Source organism: Chenopodium album, chromosome 2, assembly GCF_948465745.1.
Source record: "Chenopodium album chromosome 2, dcCheAlbu1.1, whole genome shotgun sequence".
NCBI classification, from domain to species: Eukaryota; Viridiplantae; Streptophyta; class Magnoliopsida; order Caryophyllales; family Amaranthaceae; genus Chenopodium; species Chenopodium album.
In genome coordinates, this window is record NC_137835.1 from 26,635,019 (window position 1) to 26,661,108 (window position 26,090).

At 40.7% G+C, this 26,090-nt stretch overlaps 2 protein-coding genes and 1 pseudogene across 2 annotated transcripts; 2 read left to right on the plus strand and 1 right to left on the minus strand.

The window, feature by feature from the left end:
- The first annotated feature begins 474 nt into the window (after positions 1 to 474).
- Positions 475 to 1,158, plus strand: LOC145570908 (uncharacterized). The gene has a single exon (XM_081630033.1). The coding sequence runs from the start codon at positions 475 to 477 to the stop codon at positions 1,156 to 1,158; it is 684 nt and encodes a 227-aa protein (XP_081486159.1).
- A 929-nt stretch (positions 1,159 to 2,087) lies between these two features.
- Positions 2,088 to 2,816, plus strand: LOC145570918 (putative mitochondrial protein AtMg00310 pseudogene; annotated as a pseudogene).
- A 13,389-nt stretch (positions 2,817 to 16,205) lies between these two features.
- LOC145584762 (uncharacterized) lies at positions 16,206 to 19,417 on the minus strand. The gene is made up of 6 exons (XM_081641561.1): positions 18,245 to 19,417; positions 18,040 to 18,171; positions 17,644 to 17,964; positions 17,430 to 17,568; positions 17,246 to 17,356; positions 16,206 to 17,170 (listed from the first exon to the last, which is right to left on the minus strand). Exons 1-4 carry the CDS (start codon positions 18,701 to 18,703, stop codon positions 17,554 to 17,556), a joined length of 927 nt encoding a protein of 308 aa, XP_081497687.1. The 5' UTR covers positions 18,704 to 19,417; the 3' UTR covers positions 16,206 to 17,170; positions 17,246 to 17,356; positions 17,430 to 17,553.
- Between the last annotated feature and the right edge of the window lie 6,673 nt (positions 19,418 to 26,090).

Sequence of the window (26,090 nt, forward strand, 5' to 3'; positions counted from 1 at the left end):
TGAAGTGTCGACTCCACAAGCCCGCTCAGTGTCTTTAGTGGCTGTGACTGATAAGGAGGGTGGGAAGATGGTGCTTAAACCGTTGGTTGTGAATGATCAGGCTGCTATGTCGAGTGCTAGAGCAAATGTGCCCGCGGGTCATGGCTCGAATGGTCATAAGATTGAGGCTGCTAGGGGAAGGGGTGATGTGGTGTTGGGGAAGGCTACTACTGTTAGCGCGGGTGATTATGTTGGTATTAAGAAGGTCTGAAAAGGGAGGTCTCTTGATGGGGTGGCTGCCATGGATACAACAGAAAGTGGTGGGGGTCTTAGTGCTTCAAGGAAGAGGACTGTTGAGTCCGTGTGTGTTGCCGATCAACATGCTACTGCCAATTTATCAGAGAAAAAATTGAAAATATGTGTGAGTGGTGATTCTTCTCTTGTTTCTATTTCTAAAGTAGAGGTTCTTGGGAATGCCCAAGACCTCGAAAAACAATGAAAATATTAAGCTGGAACTGCCACGGGATTGGCAACCCGTGGACAGCTAGGGCCCTCCAAGATCGATGCTGGAAGGATAGGCCAAACATTGTGTTTGTAATGGAAACTATGATTCATGATAAACGTTTGAATAAAATAAAAAATAAATGTGGCTATGTTGACGGTGTTTGTATCAGTAGTATTGGAAAGTCGGGTGGGATGGGTATGTGGTGGAAGGGGGTGAAAGTTAATGTGGTGTCTTTTTTGGTTCATCACTTTGCAATTGATGTGTTAGACAACAACAATTGTGCTACTTGGAGAGCTATTGGTATTTATGGATGGCCGGAACAAACAAATAAACATTTGACTTGGTCCCTTATGTCCTCTCTTAAAGCCGATTGTACTTTGCCGTGCATTATGTTTGGTGATTTCAACGAAATCGCTAGTATGAATGAAAAAGAAGGTGGTGTGCCAAGGAGTGATAGACTTATGGATGTGTTTAGAGAGGCAATGGATAATTGTTCTCTTCGAGACTTAGGGTTTAAAGGAAATGTTTTTACATGGGAAAGAGGTAAATCCATTGATACTTTCGTCCATGAACGACTTGATAGATTTATGGCCGATGAGGAGTGGTGTAACTTGTTTCCGGAATTTGAAGTGCGTAATCTGCCAATTTTTAAATCAAATTCCGACCATGCTTAAATCATTATGTCGACTGAGAAGAGGAGTGATAGACACTGTGGTGGCTCGGGTTTTAAATTCGAATCCCTATGGCTATCTAGAGAGGATTACGGGGGTATTGTGGCACAAGGTTGGGAGGACAGCGCTGGCTTAGACATGGCGAGAAGGGTGGCGGTGTGTGGTGAGAAACTTGCGTCTTGGGCATCGGTCACTTTTGGCTCGGTAAAGAAGCGAATTAAGGATGGTGAGGAGAAATTGCGTGTGCTAAAGTTGGGTGTTATGGAGGGGAAAAATTAGATGAGTGCAATGCTTTATCCCTTGACCTCGAATCTTTATATAAATTAGAAGAGTCGTATTGGTATGCTAGAGCTAGAGCTAATGAGCTCCGCGACGGTGACAAAAATACGAAGTATTTCCATCAGAAGGCGAGTCAAAGGAAAGTGCAGAATAGAATCAATGGGCTTCAGGACGAGAATGGGGTTTGGTGTAATAAGCGGGTGGATCTGGAGAGGTTAATTTCTGCATATTTCTCTAATTTGTTGAATAAGGCTGCTAGGGAGGGGCTGGTTCATGGTGCAAGGATCTGTAAGGGTGCACCGCGTGTTTCACATTTGCTCTTTGCCGATGATAGTATTCTTTTTGCTAGAGCTAATACTCAAGAGTGCTTTGTGATAGCTAACATTATTAGCAAGTATGAGAGAGTGTCGGGCCAAAAAATTAATTTAAATAAAACTGAAGTGGCTTTTAGCAAAAAAGTTGGTGAAATTCGTCGGAGAGAAACTGTGGACACTTTGGAGGTTAGAGAAGTGGAAATACATGAGAAATATCTTGGTCTACCTACGATAATTGGTAGATCGAAGAGGGCTATTTTTGCAAGTTTGAAGGAGCGGCTCTAGAATAAGCTACAAGGGTGGAAAGAGAAGTTGTTGTCCACTCCCGGAAAGGAAGTTATGATTAAAGCTGTAGCCCAGGCTATTCCCACTTATATGATGAGTATTTTGCAGATTCCCGATGGTATTATTGATGAGATACATTCTCTATTGGCTCGATTTTGGGGGGGGGGGTCGACCGCATCTAGGAGGAAGATACATTGGCAAAAGTGGGAAGATTTGTGTAAACCGAAGGCTCTTGGTGGGATGGGTTTCCGTGACCTCCGTATTTTTAATCAAGCGCTATTGGAAAAACAATGTTGGCGTCTTCACCACAACCAAGGTACTCCTCTACATTCTATATTGAAAGCTAGATACTTTAAACATTATGATGTGTTGGAGTCTAGTCGGGGTTATGATCCTAGTTACATGTGGAGGAGTATGTGGGGTGCTAAATCCTTATTGCTTGATGGGCTAAAGTGGCGTGTGGGTAATGGATGTGAGATCTCGGTGTGGGACTCAGCTTGGCTGCCTGGTGCATCATCTGTTTGTGCGCCTTCCCCTTTAAGTACGAGCAAGATGGACCTAATGGTTCGAGATTTAATTGATCATGGCTCTATGTCATGGCGTATGGATGTCATTCATGACAATTTTTGTGCCGCTGATCAGGCTTTAATTTTGTCAATCCCTCTGTCATATCAGAGTACTAGGGACAAGATGTTCTGGTGGCCGAATAGGAGTGGTGAATATTCTGTTCGTTCGGGGTATTGGTTGGGTAAGGAGGGGGTGGCGTCAAGGCAAAACCAGTAGGGTGATGCTGCTTGGAGACTAGTTTGGGGGATTAAAGGCCCTCCGAAACTTGCTCACTTCCTGTGGAGGGCGTGCAAGAGTTTCCTTGCCATGCGTGAGAGGCTACATTACAGGCACTTGGTTGATGATGGGACGTGTTCGATTTGTGTGAATGGTTTAGAGACCGTGATTCATGCTACATTTGATTGCTCGCCTGCAAAGGAAATATGGGCTGCTAGTAATTATGGTTCACTCTTGTCTCAAGCTCCCTCTTCGAGTTTTCGTGACAGATTGCTATGGCTGGCATCGAGGGTTAATGGGGAGGAGTTAAGGGCAATCACGACGCTTGCTTGGGCTGCTTGGTGGGGTCGCAATCTGTTAACTTTTGAAAACGCTAGCATTTGCCCAGTGTAGACACCCATTTGTGTCTCCCCAAAACCAAACCCAGTGATGAGTACCTTTCACGTCGAATCATAATCGAATGAAATGAAAGTGTGGAAAAGTCTAGTGTTGCGGAAAGTTTTTATTTTCTTTTCTCTTCTCTCTGTTTTTGAAAACTTTATTTTAAAGAAAACAGCCAATCCAGTCTGGTTGGTCCATGGTATGGGTCCAATAGTAGTGTAGTTGGATGGGGCTTGCAAAGACCTTTCCAACGATATATTATAAGCCCAATTCCGATGAATATTGAGGAAGTTATGACCAATTTACTAATTGTGAGCTTTATGTACGACCCAATGATCTAGGGGAGGGCCTAATATGATTTATCATTCCTAATGCAATTATGAATGGTTTTAGTCTTCTAGAATCTTCTAGAAGGTTCTTTTCATTCCTAATTCAATTAGCATTGATAAGTTGACTTTGTTGACTTTTCAGAGTTTTAATCAAAATCAAAAAGCATTTTCGAAGGAATTATATTATTTTATCCTCCAGTACGGGAAATTTATCAGATTTTCGAAAACGCGTTGAAATCAAGACTGGCGTCCAACCCCAGGCCTTGGCGCCTGGAACCAGGCTTGGCGCCAGACGCTAGCCATTAGCGCCTGGCGCTAGCCAATGGTGCCTGGCGCCAGCTAGCCAGGGTTGGCGCCAACCTCGTTTTGCGTGCGTCAGACTCTGTTTTGTTAAATTATCTTTTTTGGCTTATTTTCTCTATAAATATCGTATCAAAAATTCCGTTTTCATTCACCTACGACCAATTCATCATCTACATCTACATTCATCAATTCTCCTCATTCACAAGTTTTAATTAGCATTCTTTAATTCTTCAATTCTTTCTTACTTTGTTTTCATACAAAATTCCGCATTCACAAGATCAAGAAACACCTAGCCATATTCGAAGTTGCCTTCGCCCTAGACGTGAAAGGTTTAATTTCTGAGGGTTTGGTCCCAAATCTCTCTTTCAATTATTTAATTTAATTGCTTTATTTATTATTTTCCTTGAAGTTACTAACGTGTGTATTTTGTTATTAGAAAGAGGTACGAGGCATCAAAGTAAGTACTTTAATTGATTTTATTGATATTATGATGTAGACATCATGTTTAGATTGTTATTATGATATTCCTAGTATCATGTCTAGGGTAACTTTAGTATTAAATATGATTGCTATGATGCCTTTTATTTTCTTCCTAATATTTATTCATATTAGTATCATGTTAGGGCTAAAGATTTGATTTTTATAGCTTAGTGACATGCTAGAGTTTGTTATTAATCTTGTTAGTATCATGTCTAGGATCTTACTTTTATGCTTTAACATGAATATTATTATTATTATTATGATTATTATTATTATGATTATTATTATTATTATTAATTATGATTGCTATGATTATGATATTCGTTATTGTTCATGATTATTTTAATTATAATTTGTTATAATAATTGTTCATGATTATTATTTATGATTATTATTGTTGCTTGATATTATTTATTGCTTGATCACCTTTATGCATGTTTAAAGGGAATTTGGTACTTGTAATCACGTTTAATAAGATAATTAATAATCTTGTTTAGGTTTAATTTGATTATAATTCAAGTGATCGCCAATAATAGTTTATTTGTGCATTAATATTCAACCAACATAGATAAACAGGTTTAGGGTTAATCCTATTGATTGTATGTTAATTAGAAAGCGCACATGAATACGAGCAGAATAAAGTAGAGGCCTATTATTAGGGCAGATTCAATCTCTTTTAGGTTGGATTTGTACCTTCATCCCCAAACCCTTAATTATTTGGTTCTAGACCTTATGGAGTTGATGATCTCTTGGATCGTTAAGGGGTGTAACCTTCATCCTGTGAACGGTTTACAAGTTCCTAAAACTTGTTGGCGACTCTTTTGCTCTATCTTCTTCCCTGTTGGACGCCACCGTACTTTAGTGTATGATCACAGTGGGGTTCAAGCTAGTGGAATTTAAAGGCTTGAAATTATTCCCTACAGTTTTTGGCGACTCCACTGGGGAGGATTTCTATTTTAATTCCTGAATTTCTTTCGGCAATGATTTAGAATGAGTGGATGAGACTCGAAAAGTTCTAAGTATTTCATGTGCGTAATTTTGATTAACATTATTGTCATATGCATAAAAAGGTTCTCATTGGAAAGACCATCCGTAATGAGTCAAAAACATAGGATTTTACTCGTAGGAAATTTGAGAAATATCTTTCACAACTAGGACTGAAATAACACCGCGCGAAACTGGAAGATTTTATCGAGCACAGAAAGCTGCTAAGGCATGTGGGAAGTAGCGTCAGGGGCCAGAGCTTGGCGCCAGACTTTTAGCCGTAGCGCCAGACGCCAGCATTGGCGCCAGGCGCTACAGTTAAAATCTGGCGCCAGTCTCTGTTTGCTGGCGCCAATTTCCCCCAATACCGAGCCAAAAATATGCGTTCTAATTTCAACCGGTTTTTCGTATTGTTTGCTCGATCCTACTTCCTGATTGAATTTTTTCTCACTTTTCTGAAACCCATATGTGTTCTACATATGGACATAACCCTCTGGGAATTCATGCTCCATCTACCCGATTGAACGCTTCGTGCAATAAAGGGTACATCCGAGATGTTGAATTCACCAAACCATGGAAGCGAGTTTTCCTAAAACTCGCGGTGTCCCATCCACTCGCGCCAACCCTTCACGGTTAGGCTTCCGCGCGGTGCATCCGGACAATTAACCATGGACCCTCTTTGACTAAACCATATCCCGAACTTTAGAGAACTAGAGCCATGGTTAGGTTGCAAACTCATTGCATCATATTGTGCCTACTTGACTAATTGTGCATTATTTGTTGTGCATATATATTCTATGTTTCTCTTAACCATTTGTTGATTTGTGTTGAGAATAAATAAATTAATGACTTAAAGAACTTTGCCTAATTAATTAATTAATTGATTAATTTGAGTCAATAAAGTCTAATTTTTCAATCGGAATTGACCTAGTACGACTTTAGGCAAACCCCAGTTGACTAATAATACCGAAAACAGTCCCAGACTGAAGCTCCACTATTGGCGCCAAAGTCTGAGCTGTAGCGCCACAATATGGTGTGTAGCGCCAGACGACAGCTAAATTGTCTGGCGCCAACCTCCACATTGTGACGCCAATTCTGTCGCTTGACCGACAGTTCGGATTATTTGTCGAGTCATCACCTAAAGTCTAATTAATCAGTCTTCTGTTTAATTCGGTTAATTTTGCTGACAATAATGCTTAATTGAATCAATGATTGAGTTTAGGCACTAAGTCCCATGGTCTTACACAAGAGTCCAAGCATGTCACTTACACTCAATGCACACACCAATACACATACTTTGACCATGATTAAGAGAGTCTTGTGTGCGCGTTTTTTCCGTCATTTTTTTAGGGGGGTAAGTCGGATATTAATCCTCCAATATAAGTAATAATACTTAGTTCCCTAAAAATATGTACGTTATTTTTGCCAAAAATATGCACCTTTTTTTTCTTTTAAATAAACCATAAAGTCAAGTTGATTCGAGTCAAGTAATTAAAACGCAAAATGGTTTAATCTACAGCGCGTGGTCAAGAAAGGAAGGACGATTAATCAAAGATAACCTCTTCGTACAAGTCCAACTTTTCGACAAACCTATAGCCCGCAAGAGGAAAGCAAGGGTTATAATGGCAACTCAAGAAGAAGTCAATGATCTTAAGAACCAACTGGCTACTGTGACCGAGACACTGAAGCTTCTCGCACTTAGGATCGATGATCCCGTGAAACAACAACAAATGGACCTCATGCAAGAGAGCCTAAGCAAGTTGTCCAGCGACTACAAGTTTCAAGAACTCACATCCCAAGGGGTCTCGGTGGATAAAGATCTTCTTCCGCAGAAGTTCAATGCCAACGACATCCCAAAATTCAGAGCAATTGACAACCCTTACTTCCACTTAAGAGCATTTGAAACAATAATGAGTATCAAGAGTATTGATAAGAAGGTCTTCCCTTCTCTGTTCTCACTATCTCTCGAGACCGTTTGCCAACAATGGTTCTTTTCTCTCGAGAAAGAAAAGACCTCTACCTGGGAGTCTATAGCAAACGCTTTCGTTGATAGGTACAAATGCAACATTCAAGTCGAGACTGACCATAGAGAACTTGAAATCCTCAAACAGAAAGAGAATGAAGGATTAACTTCTTTCTTTAACAAGTGGAGAGAAACCTCAGCTAAAATGATCGAGGTACCAAGTGAAAAAGAGTCTGTGAGACTGTTTATCAAGAATCTTTAGGAAAAATATTCCAAACATCTTAAATATCAAAATAACCTCCATACCTTTAAGGCTGTTTATGATATTGGATCAACATTGAAGATGACTTGGCTAAGTCAAAAGCTGCCAACAATAACTCCAACAGTGGCTGGAAAGGAAAGAAGAACGACAATCCTTCTTCTTCCAAAATCGCCCACTCAAATAACGTTAGCACCTTCAATCTAGGAGAAGTCCTCGCCATGAACAACCAAGGACAAAGGAAACCATTTAGGAGGTACTTCACTCCTATTGGCATGAGTTATGACACCGCATTTGATCGATTAAATGCAAAAGGTCTTATAACTCCCATTGGACCATTTGGAGATCCACCAGTTGAGAAGAGGTCGGTTAACTGGAACCCCAACGCGCATTGCAAGTATCATCAGGGTAGGGGCCATTCTACTGAAAGCTGTTGGAAGCTTAAGGAAGCTATCCAAGACCTAATCGACAATAACAAACTGCCGTTGCCCCCTGCCAGTAAGAAGCCAAGCATTGACAATGCACCTCTAGCTCATACTTTGGCCATCTCCGATGAAGAAAACGAGGTTGACCCCTCATCTCTCATTAAGCCTGTTGAAGAAATCAATGTCGAAGAAAAAGGAGAGGAGATCTTTTCCGATGTCAGAGATAACCTTCCAGAACCGACAAATAAGGAAGACATACAACTGCTCACACTGTCTATGAAGGAGGCATCGCAATTACTACATGAAGCTCTCAAAGTTATGAACGAACTCCATAAGAAATATGATGAGGTTCCACTTCTGAAAGATAGACCTAAAAGAGAATTCACACCCATAGGAATGACCTACGATGCTACTTTTGACCGTCTCTATGATCAAGGACTAATCAAACCTATTGGTCCAACAGAGGATCCAACACCAGAGAAGCGATCTCCAAGATGGGATCCCAAATCCTACTGCAAGTATCATCAAGGAAACGGTCATACTACAAATGAATGCTACAGGTTTCAAAACCTCATTCAAGATCTTGTGGAAGCTAATAAGATCTCTTTACCTCTAGCTAGCAAGGAAACGACTTATGAGGCAAAGTACTTTCCCTCACAAGTCACTGAAAAACCCAAGAAGAGCAATATAATTTACACTAAAATTGGGATCCCATATGCGCAAATGTTCGAAATACTCTCCGAGAGTGGCGAGGTCAAACCTCTCGAACCGAGACCATTTGAGTCATTAAAAAGAACAGATAGATATTACTGTCAGTACCATCAATCAGGGGGGCACACCATAGAAAACTGTTTCAAATTCAAGGATTTGGTACAGAAAATGATTGATGAAAAGAAATTAGTCCAAGTTCAACAGGAAGAGGATATAACTGTTAATGGAGTGTGGGACAGTGATGAAGAAGATGTCTACCTAAAGGACATAGTAGGACCTTCACCTTCTGTATCATACACCACAGACGACATTTGGGCTGAAGAAGATTCATCAATAGACGTCCTCACAAGATCCGAGAGGATGCAACCTCCCGTTTCAACACAACCTATGCCTACCGTACAACAAGTTCCCATACCTATCATCGAAGACAACGACATTGTTAAACAGTTTAAGAAGACAAAAGTTGAGATGAATGTGTGGAAGCTCCTGGCAACATCTCGAGAACATAGGTTGGCTGTAATAAATGCCTTGGATAAAATCGGGATAGATTCTGACACTACTCCTGAGGGACTAGCTAAATTCCTCACAAGTGACCTTCCTAGTCCGATTAATCTAATCACCTTCTCTGACAAAGATTTACCCCTAGAAGGTGACAAACACTACAAGGCATTAAACCTCACGGTAGTCTGCAAAAGGATGAATGTTCCCATGACTCTTGTAGACAATGGATCAGCTATCAATGTCTGTCCACTTAGAACTGCGAGGATGCTCGACATAAGGGATGAGGATTTAACTCCGTCCACACAGGGAATAAGAGCCTACAATAATACTCGCCGTCAAGCTCTTGGCAAAATAACTCTAAATGTGACGGCAGGAGCAATAGAACATGCTACTACTTTTTAAGTAGTAGACATCAAAGCCTCATTCAATTTGTTGTTGGGACGCCCCTGGCTTCATGATCTAAAGGCCGTCCCTTCATCTCTCCACCAACAAGTGAAAGCCATAGTTGGAGGACTTCCAATCACTATTGATGCTTCGCCGATGAGAATCAAATCCATAGAAAATCCAATCATCAATGTGGAGCACGACGAAGATGATGAAGACCTATGGGGCTTTAACGAAGAAGTCTCCTTAATCCAGGAGGATGAAAGGACATCTCTTTGCCATGACCCCCATTCCAACATGATTGTCAACACCATGCTGAAGAAACAAGGACACTTCCCTGGGATGACCCTAGGAAAGAAGAAGGGGATAGCAAAATCGCTGGAGTCACCTGGCCTCCCTAAGCTAGATACTTTCGGACTTGGTTTCGAACCGACTCGGAAAGATCTCAAGCGAGCCCATGACAAGTTGAAAGCACGTAGGGACGCTCGCATTCAAAAGAAAGCAATTCCAATGGATCAGTACCCTCTTACGCTTAATGGTCAGTTTATAAAAGGAGAGGACTATCCATGCCATGAATTTCCCGAGCCATTTGTTGTAAATGGCATACGAAAACCAGGATTCGAGATTTTCTTGGATTGCTACTTCACTGATGAAATCCCAACTCCCGTCCATAAGGAGAAAGCACCCCCATGCTTTGACTTTAACGTCATAGGATTACTGTTGGGGCGAGAAAAGAATGAGCCAGCTTATGAAGAAGATAACTCCTCGCTCATTCAAACAGTCCTACAAAGCGAAAACTTCGACCCCTCGAAGCTAATTACTCTAGTCTAAGGATCACTACAAGGGTGGCGCAAGACTATCAAAGTGACTACTCCAAGTGGAAGGAAGATAACAATCACGACGGGGCAAGGGCCGATGTTCGAAGAGTCGTCAGAGTCAGAGTCCGAGTCAGAGTCTTTCCCTTTAGAGTCTTCTAAGTCTTTAGCAATAACACCTCCCCTTCCTATTTCTTCTCCTAGGATAGTTAGTGATCCAGTCCCCGAGGACATATCACTCTTTGATGTAATGATCTCAGAGTATAATAATATTTCTCGTTCTCCTTACCTCTTGTGTTCTTCTCTAACCCAAGATGACGAGCAATTCTTAGCTAACGATGAAAAAGACAAAGAAATTATTAAAGCAATGGAAACACTCGAAAAGAAAACACCAGTAATTGAAGAAACTGAAACAGTTGACATCTCGAATGATTCAACTCATAAAAGAGAAGTTAAAATCGGACTAACATTGAATAACAAGAAAGAACCGATTTAATTAACTTACTTAAAGAATTTATTGATGTATTTGCTTGGTCATATGAAGATATGCCAGGCATTAACAGAGAAATAGATCAACAAACTATACCACTAATCCCAGGGATGAAACTTGTAAAACAAAAGTTGTGTCGAATGAAACCCGACGTAGCACTTAAAATAAAAGAAGAAGTTCAAAAACAAATAACTGCAGGTTTCATCAAGGTATGCAAATACCCCGAATGGGTCGCCAACGTCGTCCCAGTTCCAAAGAAAGACAGAAGGGTAAGGATGTGTGTCGACTATTGAGATCTAAATAAGGCAAGTCCAAAGGACGACTTCCCTTTGCCACACATCGATATTCTGGTAGACAACACGGCAAATCACGCGCTTCTCTCATTCATGGATGGATACGCAGGGTACAATCAGATTCTCATGGCAGAAGAAGACATGGAGAAAATGACCTTCATCACACCATGGGGCACTTACTGCTACACGGTAATGCCATTTGGGTTGAAAAACGCGGGTGCTACTTACCAACGTGCAACAACTGCCTTACTCCATGACATGATGCATAAAGAAGTCGAAGTATATGTCGACGACATGATTGTGAAACCAAAGGACCGTCCAGGCCATCAAGTAGCCTTAAGGAAATTTTTCGAAAGGCTAAGAAAATATAATATGAGGTTGAATCCATCAAAATGTGCTTTTGGAGTCACCTCGGGCAAGCTCTTGGGATACGTCATAAGCTCTAGAGGAATAGAGGTAGATCCAACCAAGATTAAAGCAATCATGTCGATGCCACCGCCCAAGACCGAGAAACAGATTCGAGGATTTATTGGCCGGTTGCAATACATAAGTAGGTTCATATCCAAACTGACAACGATATGTGAACCAATCTTCAAAAAGCTCAAGAAGAATGTACCAGTAATATGGGATGATGAGTGTCAAAAAGCCTTTGACAAGATCAAAGCCTATCTCGCAAATCCTCCCGTATTAGCACCAGCACTTCCCGGAATACCTCTTAGGTTATACTTGACGGTTACCAAAGAGACAATGGGAGCCATGCTAGCACAAGAGGTAGAAGGCAAAGAGAACGCAATCTATTACCTAAGTAAAAAGATGCTCAAATACGAAACACGCTATACACCGCTCGAGAAATTGTGCCTCGCCTTGGTGTGGGCCACAACTAAGTTGAGACATTACATGTTGGTACATACCGTTTTTGTAGTCTCCCGATTGGATCCACTCAAGTATCTGTTCGAGAAATCAACACTCAATGGACGTATTTCAAGATGGATAGTCAATCTAGCCCAGTTTGATGTACGATTTATGCCACAAAAAGCTATTAAAGGATCCGTGGTGTCAGACTTTCTGGCAGACTTTCCAATAGAAGACTCGACACCAATACAGGACAATGAATTTCCAGATGAAGATTTGATGGTTACCGAAGATGATACTTGGACCTTGTATTTCGACGGAGCCTCAAACCAAAAGGGATGTGCCGTCGGAGTGCTACTAGTATCACCTAAAGAAGAACACGTTCCAATCTCAATAAAGCTTGATTTCGACGTTACCAACAACGCTGCTGAATATGAAGCATGCGTGGTAGGCCTTGAAACAGCCCTGACATTGGGAGTAAAGAAGTTAAGGATATTCAGAGACTCTTCTTTGATCATCAATCAGATATCTAAAAGGTGGAAAGTAAGGAGTGAAAACCTAGCCCCTTACCAAACCTATCTGGAAACTCTTACCGATCAGTTAGAGAAGGAAGAATACACATATCTACCTAGAGAAGAAAACCAATTTGCTGATGCCTTGGCGAGATTAGCCTCAATGGTTAGGATTCCCACGGAAATCGAGCAAATGCCTCTAACTATCGAAAAAAGGCATAAACCAGCATATATACAGGCTATAGAAGACGACGACTTAGTCCAAGACAAAGAAGAAGAACAAGAAGAAGAACCATGGTACACAGACATACTCAACTATGTCACCAATGGAGAATACCCTCCTCATGCTGACAAAAGAGCAAAGCGAGCACTGAGACTTTTGGCTTCTCAATATGTACTCATAGACAACGAGCTACATAAAAGGGTACCTAAAGGTCGAGCTCTCCTATGTGTAGGAAAGGTGGATGCACAAAGAATAATGAGAATAGTTCATGAAGGAATCTGTGGAACTCATGTAAATGGCAAAATGTTAGTCCAGAAAATAATGCGAGAAGGATATTATTGGACTACAATGAATAGGGATTGCCATCAATACGTAAAAAGATGCCCTAAGTGTCAAATTTACGCCAATTTACAACATGTCCCTCCATCTTTGCTCTACACCTACACATCGCCATGGCCATTCTCTACATGGGGAATTGACATAATTGGCAAAATCACTCCCCCAGGGACAGGAGGCCACGAATTTATTCTAGTAGCAATTGATTACTTTACAAAGTGGGTCGAAGCGCAATCATACGCTAAACTCACTGCAAAACATGTAGCACTCTTTATCAAGAGAAATATTATTTGTCGATATGGAGTCCCACATGAAATGATAAGTGACAATGGAACTCACTTTCAGGCCGAATGTGAAGAATTGCTACATAGATATGGTATCCAACATCATCATTCGTCCCCTTATAGACCTCAAGCAAACGGAGCAGTTGAGGCAGCTAATAAGAATCTAAATACTATCATCGAGAAAATGACAGAAAATTATAAGGATTGGCCTGACAAGCTCCACTTCGCATATCGCACGTCAATCCGTACATCAACAGGAAATACGCCATTTTCCTTGGTATATGGAATGGATGCCGTACAACCTGTCGAACTAGAAATACCATCTCTACGCATTGCGCTAGAGAGTAAACTTGATGAAGTTGAATGGACTAGGGCAAGATATGAAGAATTGATTGTACTCGACGAAAAACGACTAGAAGCTCTACATCACACTCAGTGTTATCAAACTCGTATGGCTAGACATTTTAATAAGTAGGTCAAGACAAGAAATATCAAAGTAGGGAATTTGGTATTAAAAGCACTAAGGAAAAATGTTTTAGACCCAAGGGGAAAATTTAGACCTAACTAGTCTGGCCCCTACATTGTCAAAACAATTCTGTCAGGTGGTGCAGCAAAACTAACTGATATGGATGGCAATGAATTCTCAAACATGACCAATCTTGACCAACTCAAAAAATACTACCCATAATTACTTGAGTAGAATACTCAAGAGAGCTACGTTCGGCCTGATTCCTTAGGAAAGGATACGTAGGCAACCCTTTACGGGTGCGGCCACTTTATTTTTCGACATCTCCGCATTCCAGAATCAATTTAAAAGTCAACAGAAAATCGGCAAATTATTGGCGTCGCAGAACAGAGCCTGCCAGAAGTCATCAGCGCCGACCGATGGTATTGGCGCCTGGCGCCAGACCTCAATAGCTGGCGCCAAACCCCAATTACTGGCGCCAATTTGGAAATAAAACCTGGGCAAATTTCGGTGTTTTTCGGAAAATTTTCGACTTCTGTACTCGAAGAACTTCTGGAAAATTAATTTTTTTTCGATTTTCATTGCTTTAATAAAATAAATTTAAAGTAAACAATTTAATTGAAAGCTGAAATTTCATTAATAAAATAAAATTACATTATTGATGGAATTTAAATAAGGCTGAAATAAATTAACTTTAAATAAAAATAACAATCTAAGTCTAATAAATCTAAAGCTAAGCAATGCTTTTAATCTTTCTTTTCCTTTTTAGCTCTTTTCCAATTCTTTTCTGCTACCTCCTCGTCATCCATTACTTTAGCTAGTAGGCATCCTTTAGAGGACCTACATTCAATTTTGGAATAGATTATCTCCCCTTCAGCTAGCACTCCATGCTTCTTTTCCACCCAAGCCTTTTTGTCTGTGGTGTTAGCTTTCCTTTTTCCTTTGTCTCTAGTAGTATTTTTCTTCCTAGGCATTGTAGGTGTTTTGAATTCAATTCTTGCACCTAAGCGTTCTTTGGCAGGTGTCACCCTGTCACCTAGACGATTCTTCACATCGGTTCTACCCTGATCAATCGAAGATTTCTTCAGCAACCACTTCTTTACATCATTAGGTAAAGAAGGGGGAACCTTTTGGGTAATCACTTCCCATAAAGGTCTAGCGCTCCAGTAAGCGTCGAATCTATCTACTTATTGAGATACAGGGTACTCATAGGGAGGACGAAGATCCCCGGAAGGAATATTTTGAAGTAAGCCGTATTGTCTCTTTACCCTGCAGGGATAATAATATGTTACGCGAGACAAGCTTGGAAGACGGCAGAAAGGTTGCTTGTTAACACCAACCATCCTTTCTATTTTCCACCATGGGATGACCCACTTGATAGCAAAACCACGTGATTCAAATACTTTTCTCCACCCATGGCGCCCAATCTTAGGGATGCGCTTCTTTCTTCTCACGAAGCAATTGGGAGTATATTTTTCAATGTCATCCGGAGGGCTAATTAATCCTAGCCTCTCCATTAGCCACATCTGTAAAAAATTGCAATGCAAACAAAATTATCATTACAATACAAAAATGTATTTTTTTGATTTCTGTAATTAAAAATATTATTTTTCTACCTGTAGTAAAATTGGAGAACCGCGAAAAGGCGCTTTTGGGTCCCTTTTCAATTCATTGAGACTAATCATGGTCTCTCCAACTATTAATGGCATTGGATTCCTCCCTGATTCAATTTGTTCTAGTACAGTGGTGATAATTGATTGACCCTCATTATTTTTACCACTACTAAGAAAAAATTGATTGAGCATGCAAAATAAAAACGCCCTTCTTCTATATATATGAAAGGATTCAGAAAGAGGTTTATCAAAATAATAGCATGCGAATTCTTTCAAATTCACTATATTGCCATCTACTATTTTTTGATAAATCCCTTTCCTTTAAATTAAAGAAGCGTTCGAAATCCTTATAGTAATATGCATCTACTCTAGGGATTACTACCAGGTCTATTGCAGGGAAGCCTAAGATAGCACCAAATTCCTCTGGCAAAGGGCTAATTTCATCATACCCTATTCTGAAACAATGCGTATCAATATTCCAAAATTCTAAAGCGGCATGTATGAAGTCTAGGTCTAGATCTGCCCCTTTGATGCCATAAATTCCCCCCAAGTGAAATAAATCTAATTCTTTTTTGTCTCTAGCATTAAGGGATCGACACCATTCATGAGTGTATTGGGTGAAAGTTTTAGTGGCTAAAGACATGATTATTATTTTTTCTAAAGAAGAGAATAATTTTTTTCGCTGGAATTATGAGAAGAATCGGCTGAGCAGGGGGCTATTTATGCACAAATTGCGAAGAGTTTTAATCAGACCGAAACACGGAGTCAGCGTCAATTGGCGTCAAAGCCCCGACATTGGCGCCACCCTTCAGAGTTTGGCGCCACACGCTAAGTGTAGCGCCTGGCGCCACGCGCCATAATGTGGCGCCAGCTGGCGCCAAGTCACCATGACAGCCGCGCGTGCTCAGTTTGCGTTTTTTGATATTAAACTTGAGTCGGTTAATGACTTTATGGCCCCGTTTAATTTTCCTAAATATCTTTTCTATCTTTTTTCTTAATTAATTAAATATAGCAATTATTTTTAATTTATTTTATTTTATTTTTTTTTTGGATTTTATTTTAATTTTCAAAAAACCGGCATTTTTCCGTTTTCTTTTCCTTTTTATTTTTTCTTTTTGGGGGAGAGAGTCAGATAATATCCTCCATCAATAATAAAAATGACGGAATTTTTGCGCAAAAATTGTTATCACACTTCTTTTGCACACACTAACATACACTAACATAATAATAAACAATCAAATAAATTTACGATAACATAAAAACACAAAATGCGTCTAAATAATGAGTCAAAGGCAAAGTTCTATAAAAAGTCAAAACAAAATATATATACAGAAACAGACTACGGCGCTGGAGGACGTAGGCCCATCATGCCATAAAACTGCGCCGTACGAGGAGTCACCTCCCCACCAGCTCCAGCTTCAGCACCAACTCCAGTCTCCGTAGGAGGAGGAAGACTCAAGATAGGACCGCTCCAGCCAGGATCAACCTGAGGCTGAGACCGCGGAGGCTGCTGCGATGACGAGCCGACCTCGTACATCCCACCACCTCTGAAAGCCGAGGTAGCTTCTCCTACCGGTGCAGCAGGAGCACCCTCAGAAGAAGATCCCGAGCCCTCAGCAACGTCGGCTCGAGCAGCCTCAGAACGACCGCCTCTACCCCCTGACGAAGTACGACGACGTCTCGAGCTAGACCTCGTCAGATCTCTCTGCCCCTCAAGTCTCGTACGGGTGTGAGAAGCGATAGGCTGGCCCTGCAAAAAGAATTAAATCAGAAACAAGGTAAAACTGAAGCCATAATACAAAAATAATGAGTGAAGAAAGGTTACCTCTCGGACAACGTCATCCCGACGACAGGTGGCCGCGTTCCTCATTCGGACGAGCTGGCTCCGGAAGGCATCTATGCATCGTGCCATAGCCGAAACCACCTCGCGTGAAAACTGTCAGAAAAATAAGTCAGTGAAAATGCATGATAAATGAACACAAAAAATTCTGAATTAAAACTAGGCTTACACTAGTCTGGTGGCGAGGAATCGACCGCTCTACGAAGCGCTTGCTCTCGGGAGCCGGAGAAATCATCTCCTCGATCGGTCCGTATATCCCCTAGTAGTGAATGGACATACGGGGCGGCACAAACTCAACAGGAACCATCCTGATAAAACAGAAAAAATCAGTAAAGTATTACTTGGGGGCTACTTAGCGAAAAATAAAAAGCTAAGAATCTTACCCTCACATCCTCAGCCGATACAGGGGCTAGAGCTAATAAAGGTAGTAGCTCCTCAGCATAACACCGCCCGAGGATCACATTGGACCGCCAAAGGGTACCAGCTCCCTCAGCCATGCTCGATAACCGTGCCTCGTCGAACATGTGACGTGGCGGGGGAGCAGAAACAACGAAGACATCAGAAGAGTGCTGTCTAGCGACTCTTTCTCCTAAGTACGCGACCGCTCCATAGGTCCCCAGAAAATAACGACGCTCAGTAGAGTACTGTGCGGCTAATCCAGGGACTGTCCAACCGCCCCACGGTCGGTATACCACCTCAGGTCCCTATAAAAAGCACCAATCAGGCAAGAATATATCTAAAACACCGCGGAAGAGCAAGATAAACATTAAAAGTTATACCGAGATGATCCAGCTCCGAACACGTGCAGTAGACATGTCCACGTGGTGGCCGCCCCAAGAGGCGCTCACCGAAAATCCCCTCGGCGATGGTCTCGCCGGCGCAACAGAAGGAAAGTGCTCGTAGAACCAGATCTACAAAGAGTTAGAAGTGTGAATAAATGCTAACTAATAGGTAGGGCTAAACTTTATAGGGAATAATGTTTACCTCTACGACCTTCCAAAAAGCAGACAAAGCAACGTTCGTCCTAAAGGACCGATGACGACACGAGTCCCTCAGCGCACAAACGAAATCAGCATAGGCCAATCTGGCCCAGTCATAAGTCCCGATCCGCTGGAGATCACGGACAGCAGGGAGGTAGTAAAGCAATGCCCTACTACCCTTTTCAGGGGAGAATGTCCCTGACAACAGCATCAGCACAAAGATGCGCACCCGCTGCTCTCGGGTGGTCGCATCATCATCAAGAGCCGCTGCCAGCATCGAACGGCGAATCCCTCTAGCACTGAAGGGAGTCGTCTCGACCTCAGCTCGGGCTCGAATAGCAATCGGCCCCAACAACTCCTCGACCTCTGAAGAAAAGACGTCGATCCCACCGTCGAACGGCAGTGGCACAAAAGTGAACTCCAGTCCTGTGATGAGACTGAAGTCTGTAGGGGTGACCATCATCTCGCCCCAGGGAAAATGGAAGGTGTTAGTGGTGTCCTAGAAGAACTCCACCAAAACGCGCACTACGTGATGACCCCCGCTGGAGGCGACCATAGCCTCGGAGGTCTCAAACAGAGTAACTAGCCCGCAAGACTCCCTTAGGAGTCTCGTCTCGAGGTCCCTGGCGATGTGCATCCTGTACAAATCGCCTAGACCGTCACAGCCAGAGCCGTGATGCCGTGTCCTCCCGGGCTCGGTACCCCGTCTCACCCTCTCAGAAATGTGGTGGACAGGGGCAAAGAACAGAGTCTGCTCGTCCCACTCCGGAAGCCAACCAAGCGAAATGGACGGCGTGGCGTCGTCCTCCACGGGCTCATGCTCCCGTCTAGTGTTTCGGGACCGTGAACCCGAGCCGCGTTGTCTAGCCATGCTACATTGTGCAGAATTATCATAAATTAAGGTTCTATAGTATCTAAGGTTCGCCTAGCCGCATGATACTATGTTCGCAAAAAACAGAGTACGTAGTACTAAAACAGAGTAAATTCAAATTGAGCATGACATCATTTTTTTCAAGCAATCAAACAATTTCTTGCAACACTATAGTGATTATTGTGACAAATTGAACAAGAGTTGCCAGCAAAAATGTCAAGAACAAGCCACATTGTTCTTCACGACCTTAAGAGGTCCAACAATGGCAGATTGCTCATTTCTTCACCAAATTGAGTCAAACAAGTCTCAAATTACTCCCAAGGCAATATATAAACATAAACAAGCAATTTCATGGCATAAAACTTGACAAACAAAGCAAATTGAGCATCATAGAATTCGAATTTTCATGAAATTCGTGAATATTCATGCCAAGAATTCATAAAAACTGGTGTGAGTTTGAGGAAAACTTACATAGATCGGAAAATAGATGAGAAGAGCTTTGATTTGCAACAAATTTGAGCGAATTCGGTTGAGAAACGAGCAAGCAATGAGCAATTGAAGTTTCGGACTTCTTTCGAGCAATTTCGCGACGAACAGAGCAGCAAATGAAGAAGAAACGGGCATTTAAAAGAAAATCCCGTGCTGGCGCCAGTCCCTAGGCATTGGCGTCACGATTTGGGTTTGGCGCCTGGCGCCAACATCAGCGCCTGGCGCTAACATCAAATGGCTGGCGCTGATAGTTTTTCAGCGACGCCAAAACACTCAGCCACCTGTTGAGGTTGTGCTAGCCTTCTGCAACATGTTTTGGGTTCCTTGGTACGCCAGTTAGCCCCTCTAAGCAATTTGACATGATTAAGTAATCGGCTTGATTACATAAAGTGATCGACCTGATAAGAGATCGTCTCACTTAGCTTAAAGCGCCTAAGCATTGGCTCATTAGCAAAGGGCACCGACATATAGGTTCAAGAGAAAAAGGCACCGACATACAGGTTCAAAGCAAGAGAGCGCCGACGTACAGGCATAGCGGAGGCAAAGTTCAGGCGAACTTTTAAAGATCGACAGGCGTGGATCTTCGGTAATTTCCTTTGGAAATTATCGCATCGAATGAGGATGACTTCAAGAGAAGATATCTTCGACATCATTCCCTAGCTTGCGGAGAGTTGTCACAAACAACTGGAGATTGTTTCAAGCGAAATAATCTTCGATAGTGTTCCCTAGGATGTGGAATATTATCAATGCAGATGAGGATTATTTCAAGAGAAATAATCTTCGATGATGTTCCCTAGGATGTGGAACATTGTCAAGGCGGATGAGGATTGTTTCAAGAGAAATAATCTTCGATGGTATTCCCTTGGACGCGGAATATTATCATTGCGGAGGAGGATCGTTTCAGGCGAAGCAATCTTCTAATTTGGAAGCAGTTACAGGCGTAGCGCTTTTCAAGCGGGATGACATTCTCTAGCTTGCAGGAGGTCATCAAAACAAATCGGTTACTTTCAGAGACGTGTGCTCGACGGTGCAAGATATGCGTTTCTTAACTCTTTTATCTGTTTAACTAACGCTAGTTTTGCAGGTATCGGCGTTATAAGATTGATTTAGGATCGCAAAACGTTCTGAATCATTCTCCATCCCTATCGATACTTTGACTTTTGTTTTCGAAACTTGCGTTTCTCCAAACTCAGTCAAAGTGGGGGCTTCTGTAGACACCCATTTGTGTCTCCCCAAAACCAAACCCATTGATGAGTACCTTTCACGTCGAATCATAATCGAATGAAACGAAAGTGTGGAAAAGTCTAGTGTTGCGGAAAGTTTTTATTTTCTTTTCTCTTCTCTCTGTTTTTGAAAACTTTATTTTAAAGAAAACAGCCAATCCAGTCTGGTTGGTCCATGGTATGGGTCCAATAGTAGTGTAGTTGGATGGGGCTTGCAAAGACCTTTCCAACGATATATTATAAGCCCAATTCCGATGAATATTGAGGAAGTTATGGCCAATTTAGTAAACTGGGCCCGGTTTGAGCTTTATGTACGACCCAATGATCTAGGGGAGGGCCTAATATGATTTATCATTCCTAATGCAATTAGGAATGGTTTTAGTCTTCCAGAATCTTCTAGAAGGTTCTTTTCATTCCTAATTCAATTAGCATTGATAAGTTGACTTTGTTGACTTTTCAGAGTTTTAATCAAAATCAAATAGCATTTTCGAAGGAATTATATTATTTTATCCTCCAGTACGGGAAATTTATCAGATTTTCGAAAACGCGTTGAAATCAAGACTGGCGTCCAACCCCAGGCCTTGGCGCCTGGAACCAGGCTTGGCGCCAGATGCTAGCCATTAGCGCCTGGCGCTAGCCAATGGTGCCTGGCGCTAGCTAGCCAGGGTTGGCGCCAACTTCGTTTTGCGTGCGTTAGACTCTGTTTTGTTAAATTATCTTTTTTGGCTTATTTTCTCTATAAATATCGTATCAAAAATTCCGTTTTCATTCACCTACGACCAATTCATCATCTACATCTACATTCATCAATTCTCCTCATTCACAAGTTTTAATTAGCATTCTTTAATTCTTCAATTCTTTCTTACTTTGTTTTCATACAAATTCCGCATTCACAAGATCAAGAAACACCTAGCCATATTCGAAGTTGCCTTCGCCCTAGACGTGAAAGGTTTAATTTCTGAGGGTTTGGTCCCAAATCTCTCTTTCAATTATTTAATTTAATTGCTTTGTTTATTATTTTCCTTGAAGTTACTAACGTGTGTATTTTGTTATTAGAAAGAGGTACGAGGCATCAACGTAAGTACTTTAATTGATTATATTGATATTATGATGTAGATATCATGTTTAGATTGTTATTATGATATTCCTAGTATCATGTCTAGGGTAACTTTAGTATTAAATATGATTGCTATGATGCCTTTTATTTTCTTCCTAATATTTATTCATATTAGTATCATGTTAGGGCTAAAGATTTGATTTTTATTGCTTAGTGACATGCTAGGGTTTGTTATTAATCTTGTTAGTATCATGCCTAGGATCTTACTTTTATGCTTTAACATGAATAGTTTATTTGTGCATTAATATTATAATTCAAGTGATCGCCAATAATAGTTTATTTGTGCATTAATATTCAACCAACATAGATAAACAGGTTTAGGGTTAATCCTATTGATTGTATGTTAATCAGAAAGCGCACATGAATACAAGCAGAATAAAGTAGAGGCCTATTATTAGGGCAGATTCAATCTCTTTTAGGTTGGATTTGTACCTTCATCCCCAAACCCTTAATTATTTGGTTCTAGACCTTATGGAGTTGACAATCTCTTGGATCGTTAAGGGGTGTAACCTTCATCTTGTGAACGGTTTACAAGTTCCTAAAAATTGTTGGCGACTCTTTTGCTCTATCTTCTTCCCTGTTGGACGCCACCGTACTTTAGTGTATGATCACAGTGGGGTTCAAGATAGTGGAATTTAAAGGCTTGAAATTATTCCCTACACCCAGTAAGTATTGCTGCGAACTTGACTAAGTCAGTGGTGGAATATTGTGAATATGCTAAGAATGTTTTTGTGAGTCAATGTGTTCGTGGGGTGCCTGCTGCCAGTTCTTGGACTCGGCCAGAGGTGGGTAGGGTAAAAGTAAATTGCGATGCTCATGTAGGTTCCTTCACTAGGCTTGGTGTGGTGATCAGGGACGACGAGGGAAGGGTGCTCGCTGCTGCTGTGAAACACGAGAAGTCGGGATGGGCAGCAGACTTGGCTGAAGTTGCTGCGTGCCAATATGGTCTTCATGTTGCTAAAAGGTTGGGCTATGCCTCGATAGTGCTTGAGAGTGATGCGTCCAACGTGGTGCAGGGTGTCTCAAATTTTTCTAGCAGCTTCACTCCTCTTGATTTAATTATTGATGATATTTGTACGTTGTCTCGTTCCTTCGTAGCTTTTACTATGTCTCACGTTAAACGTGCGGGTAATACTCTAGCCCACAATGTCGCTAGATGGGATTCTAGAGGTTGTAACGAATTTGTTTGTTTGGGTCCTTTTCCCCAAAGTCTCTTATCTTTGGCGGAAATCGATCTTTATTAATGTTAATCCGCAGGTGTTTTCAAAAAAAAAGTTCTTAATGCTATTCAAGTACATTTTTTTTCCTTCCCCAAGATATTTGTTTGTTCATTTGTTGCTTTGATCATTTTGAATACATGTTATTTTGGTACATGATATTGATAGCTAAATATTAGAGGTGATAAAATAAAAAATCGGAGCAAGATGGTTAAATATTTATAAAGGATATTGGTCAATATTATCTCTGATTAATAATATTTCATGACGCCACATTACCTTCATATAAAAATATAAACCAGCTTAGCTCATTATCAAGCATGTTATAAATATGAAAAAAGAATGTACATAAGTGTAATTCATATGATTTACTAATAATAAAAAAAAACACATTCAATAATGTCGAGTTCATATTTCAAAATCCTGATAAAAATACCCTAATTGCACGATTACAAAAGTAGCAACCCAAGACAACACTTGAGCTACTCAATGGTTATTAATGGAAAGGAGTAATTAGCTGACATTTGCAACAACAGAATATGTATACTGTTACACCAAGTATTTTGTTTAAAGCACGCACTCGGCTATGCTCTACCTTTTATATAAAGAAATGCACTCTTGATACACTGTAAGTAGGGGTGTTCAAAACTACCTGACCCGTTTGACCCGACCCGCTGACCCGTGAAGTACCCGACGGGTTTTTTTTTTTTCCCAATTTAGCGGGTCGGGTACCCGGCCCGCTAAAACTTCAGATTTGCGGGTCGGGTAATGGGTCGCCCACTGAGTGTAGCGGGTACCCTTTAAATACCCGATTTTATTTTATTTTATTTATTTTATTTATTTTACTTTTTCTTTTCTTGGAAGCACTTTACTCCTTTAGAGTTTGGGTTACTAAGTAGCCGCACACACCTGTCCTCTCTCCCCTCTCCTCTCTCAAATACTCACTCTCAATTTCTCAAACAACTACAACCACCTTACTCAATCTCACGCGACCACCGAACTCAATCTCACGTGACCACCGTCCTTACTCTCAAGCGACCACTACACTGCCTCACTCTCAAGCGACTACCGTCAGTCCTTCACCGTCAGTCGCATCAGGTTAGTCGTTGTTCGATTTTTTTTGGATTAATTTCTTTGCTGATGTTTGTTTAGATTTAATTTATTTTCAATTACATTTTTAGGGTTAAGTAATGATAGTTTGCTTGTTAATTATTTGATCAGAAAATGTCTTTTGATGACTTGACAGGGGACAAAATCTAATCAAACAAACAGAGATTGACGATTCTGATGATTTTGAGATATTGGAGGTGGCTTCATCAAGGCATAAGAAAAACAGAAAGCTTGGGAAGGAACCAAAAACTTGAAGATGGCTTCTTCAGTTTTTGTTTTTGATGAAAAAAAGTTTTTTTTTAAAATATAAAAACAAAAGTTTTTTAAAGCTGATTATTGCATGTTTAAATTTTTTTAAAAAAAATTATATATACTAAAATCCGGGTACCCGGAAAAACGGGTACCCGATAAGCGGGTACCCACTTTTACCGGGTTGGGTAATGGGCCGGTTAAAGCACTACCTGAAATTGCGGGTACCCGCACTTTTGGGTACCCAAAATCCCGGGTACCCGCACTTCTGGGTACCCGAAATCCCGGGTACCCAATTATGAGCACCTCTAATTGTAAGTCTGTAAGGTGCCTTTATATATGTCACATTTGTACTTTAAATGGTTGATTTTAAACTAAGATTAAGTTGTAGCAATAAAATGACCAAATATACTTTGTGTAGACACCTAAAAATGTCTCCCCAAAACCAAACCCGATGATGAACAACCTTTCACCGCCATTATTGGCCGGGTAAAGTATTTAATCTTTGGAGTACTTAAATCCATGTTCATTCCCAATACATTTCATAAAACAATACAATTCCTATCTCATTTCCCCAAACCATAACTTATTTTCCTCTTTTCGTGCCTTTAAACCCAAAATAATTCATTACGTGTCCTTTAAAATCATTCATTTCGTGTCCTTTATATAAAAACGTTTATTCCAGTTTATTTTGCTCCATAATCGGGGTCCATTGATTGAATAGTTGGATGGGGCTTGAAAAGATCTTTCCAACGATATATTATAAGCCCAAATCTGAGTTATAACGAATAAGTTATGGCCAAAATAATAAATTGAGCCCAAACCGAACCTAAGCCTGCCTTACCTACGACCCAATGATCATGTGGAGGGTCCAAATTATTTGATCCAATTCCTAAACCAATTAGGATTAATTGGAATCTTCTATAAGTTTCTAAAAGATCCTAATTATCCTTTTTGAAAAGATAAGATTAAAGAGATTGAAATTGAATAAAACTCCTTTTTCTAAAAGTTCTAATTTTATTCGAATTGAAAGACATTCAAAGATAGACAGATATTATTTTCGTGCCTCATATTTTTTATCCAAATCTTATATGGTTGGATAGATCGTGAAATTATCTTTCTAATGATATATTATAATATCAATTCCGAGCTATAACGGAAAAGATATGAATAAAATGTCAAACTCTATCCAAAACTGATACCGTCTTACTTCCTCGGCTATATCTTTTATTTTATAAAATATTTTAATCTTATTCTAATTGGGTTAGAAATTAGACTTCAAGAGCTTTTCAACGATATCTTATTCTTCTTATTCCATTTTCTGGATCAAAAGATATGATAAAAACAAAAATTGCAAAAACTGCTGTCTATCGAGTTTTATTCCGATTTAATTCGGATCTTATCTTTTCTTGATTCTTCAACCCTTCTTTTTTCCTTATAAATAGAGGCCATATCTCCCCTTTTTCAATCATCAACAAGCTTGATCACAAAATAATTCCTTTCTCCCTCTTTAGCCTAAACACTAGCCTCCTTATTCTTTCATTCCTTCCCCTAAGCACTCCAAGGAGTCCATA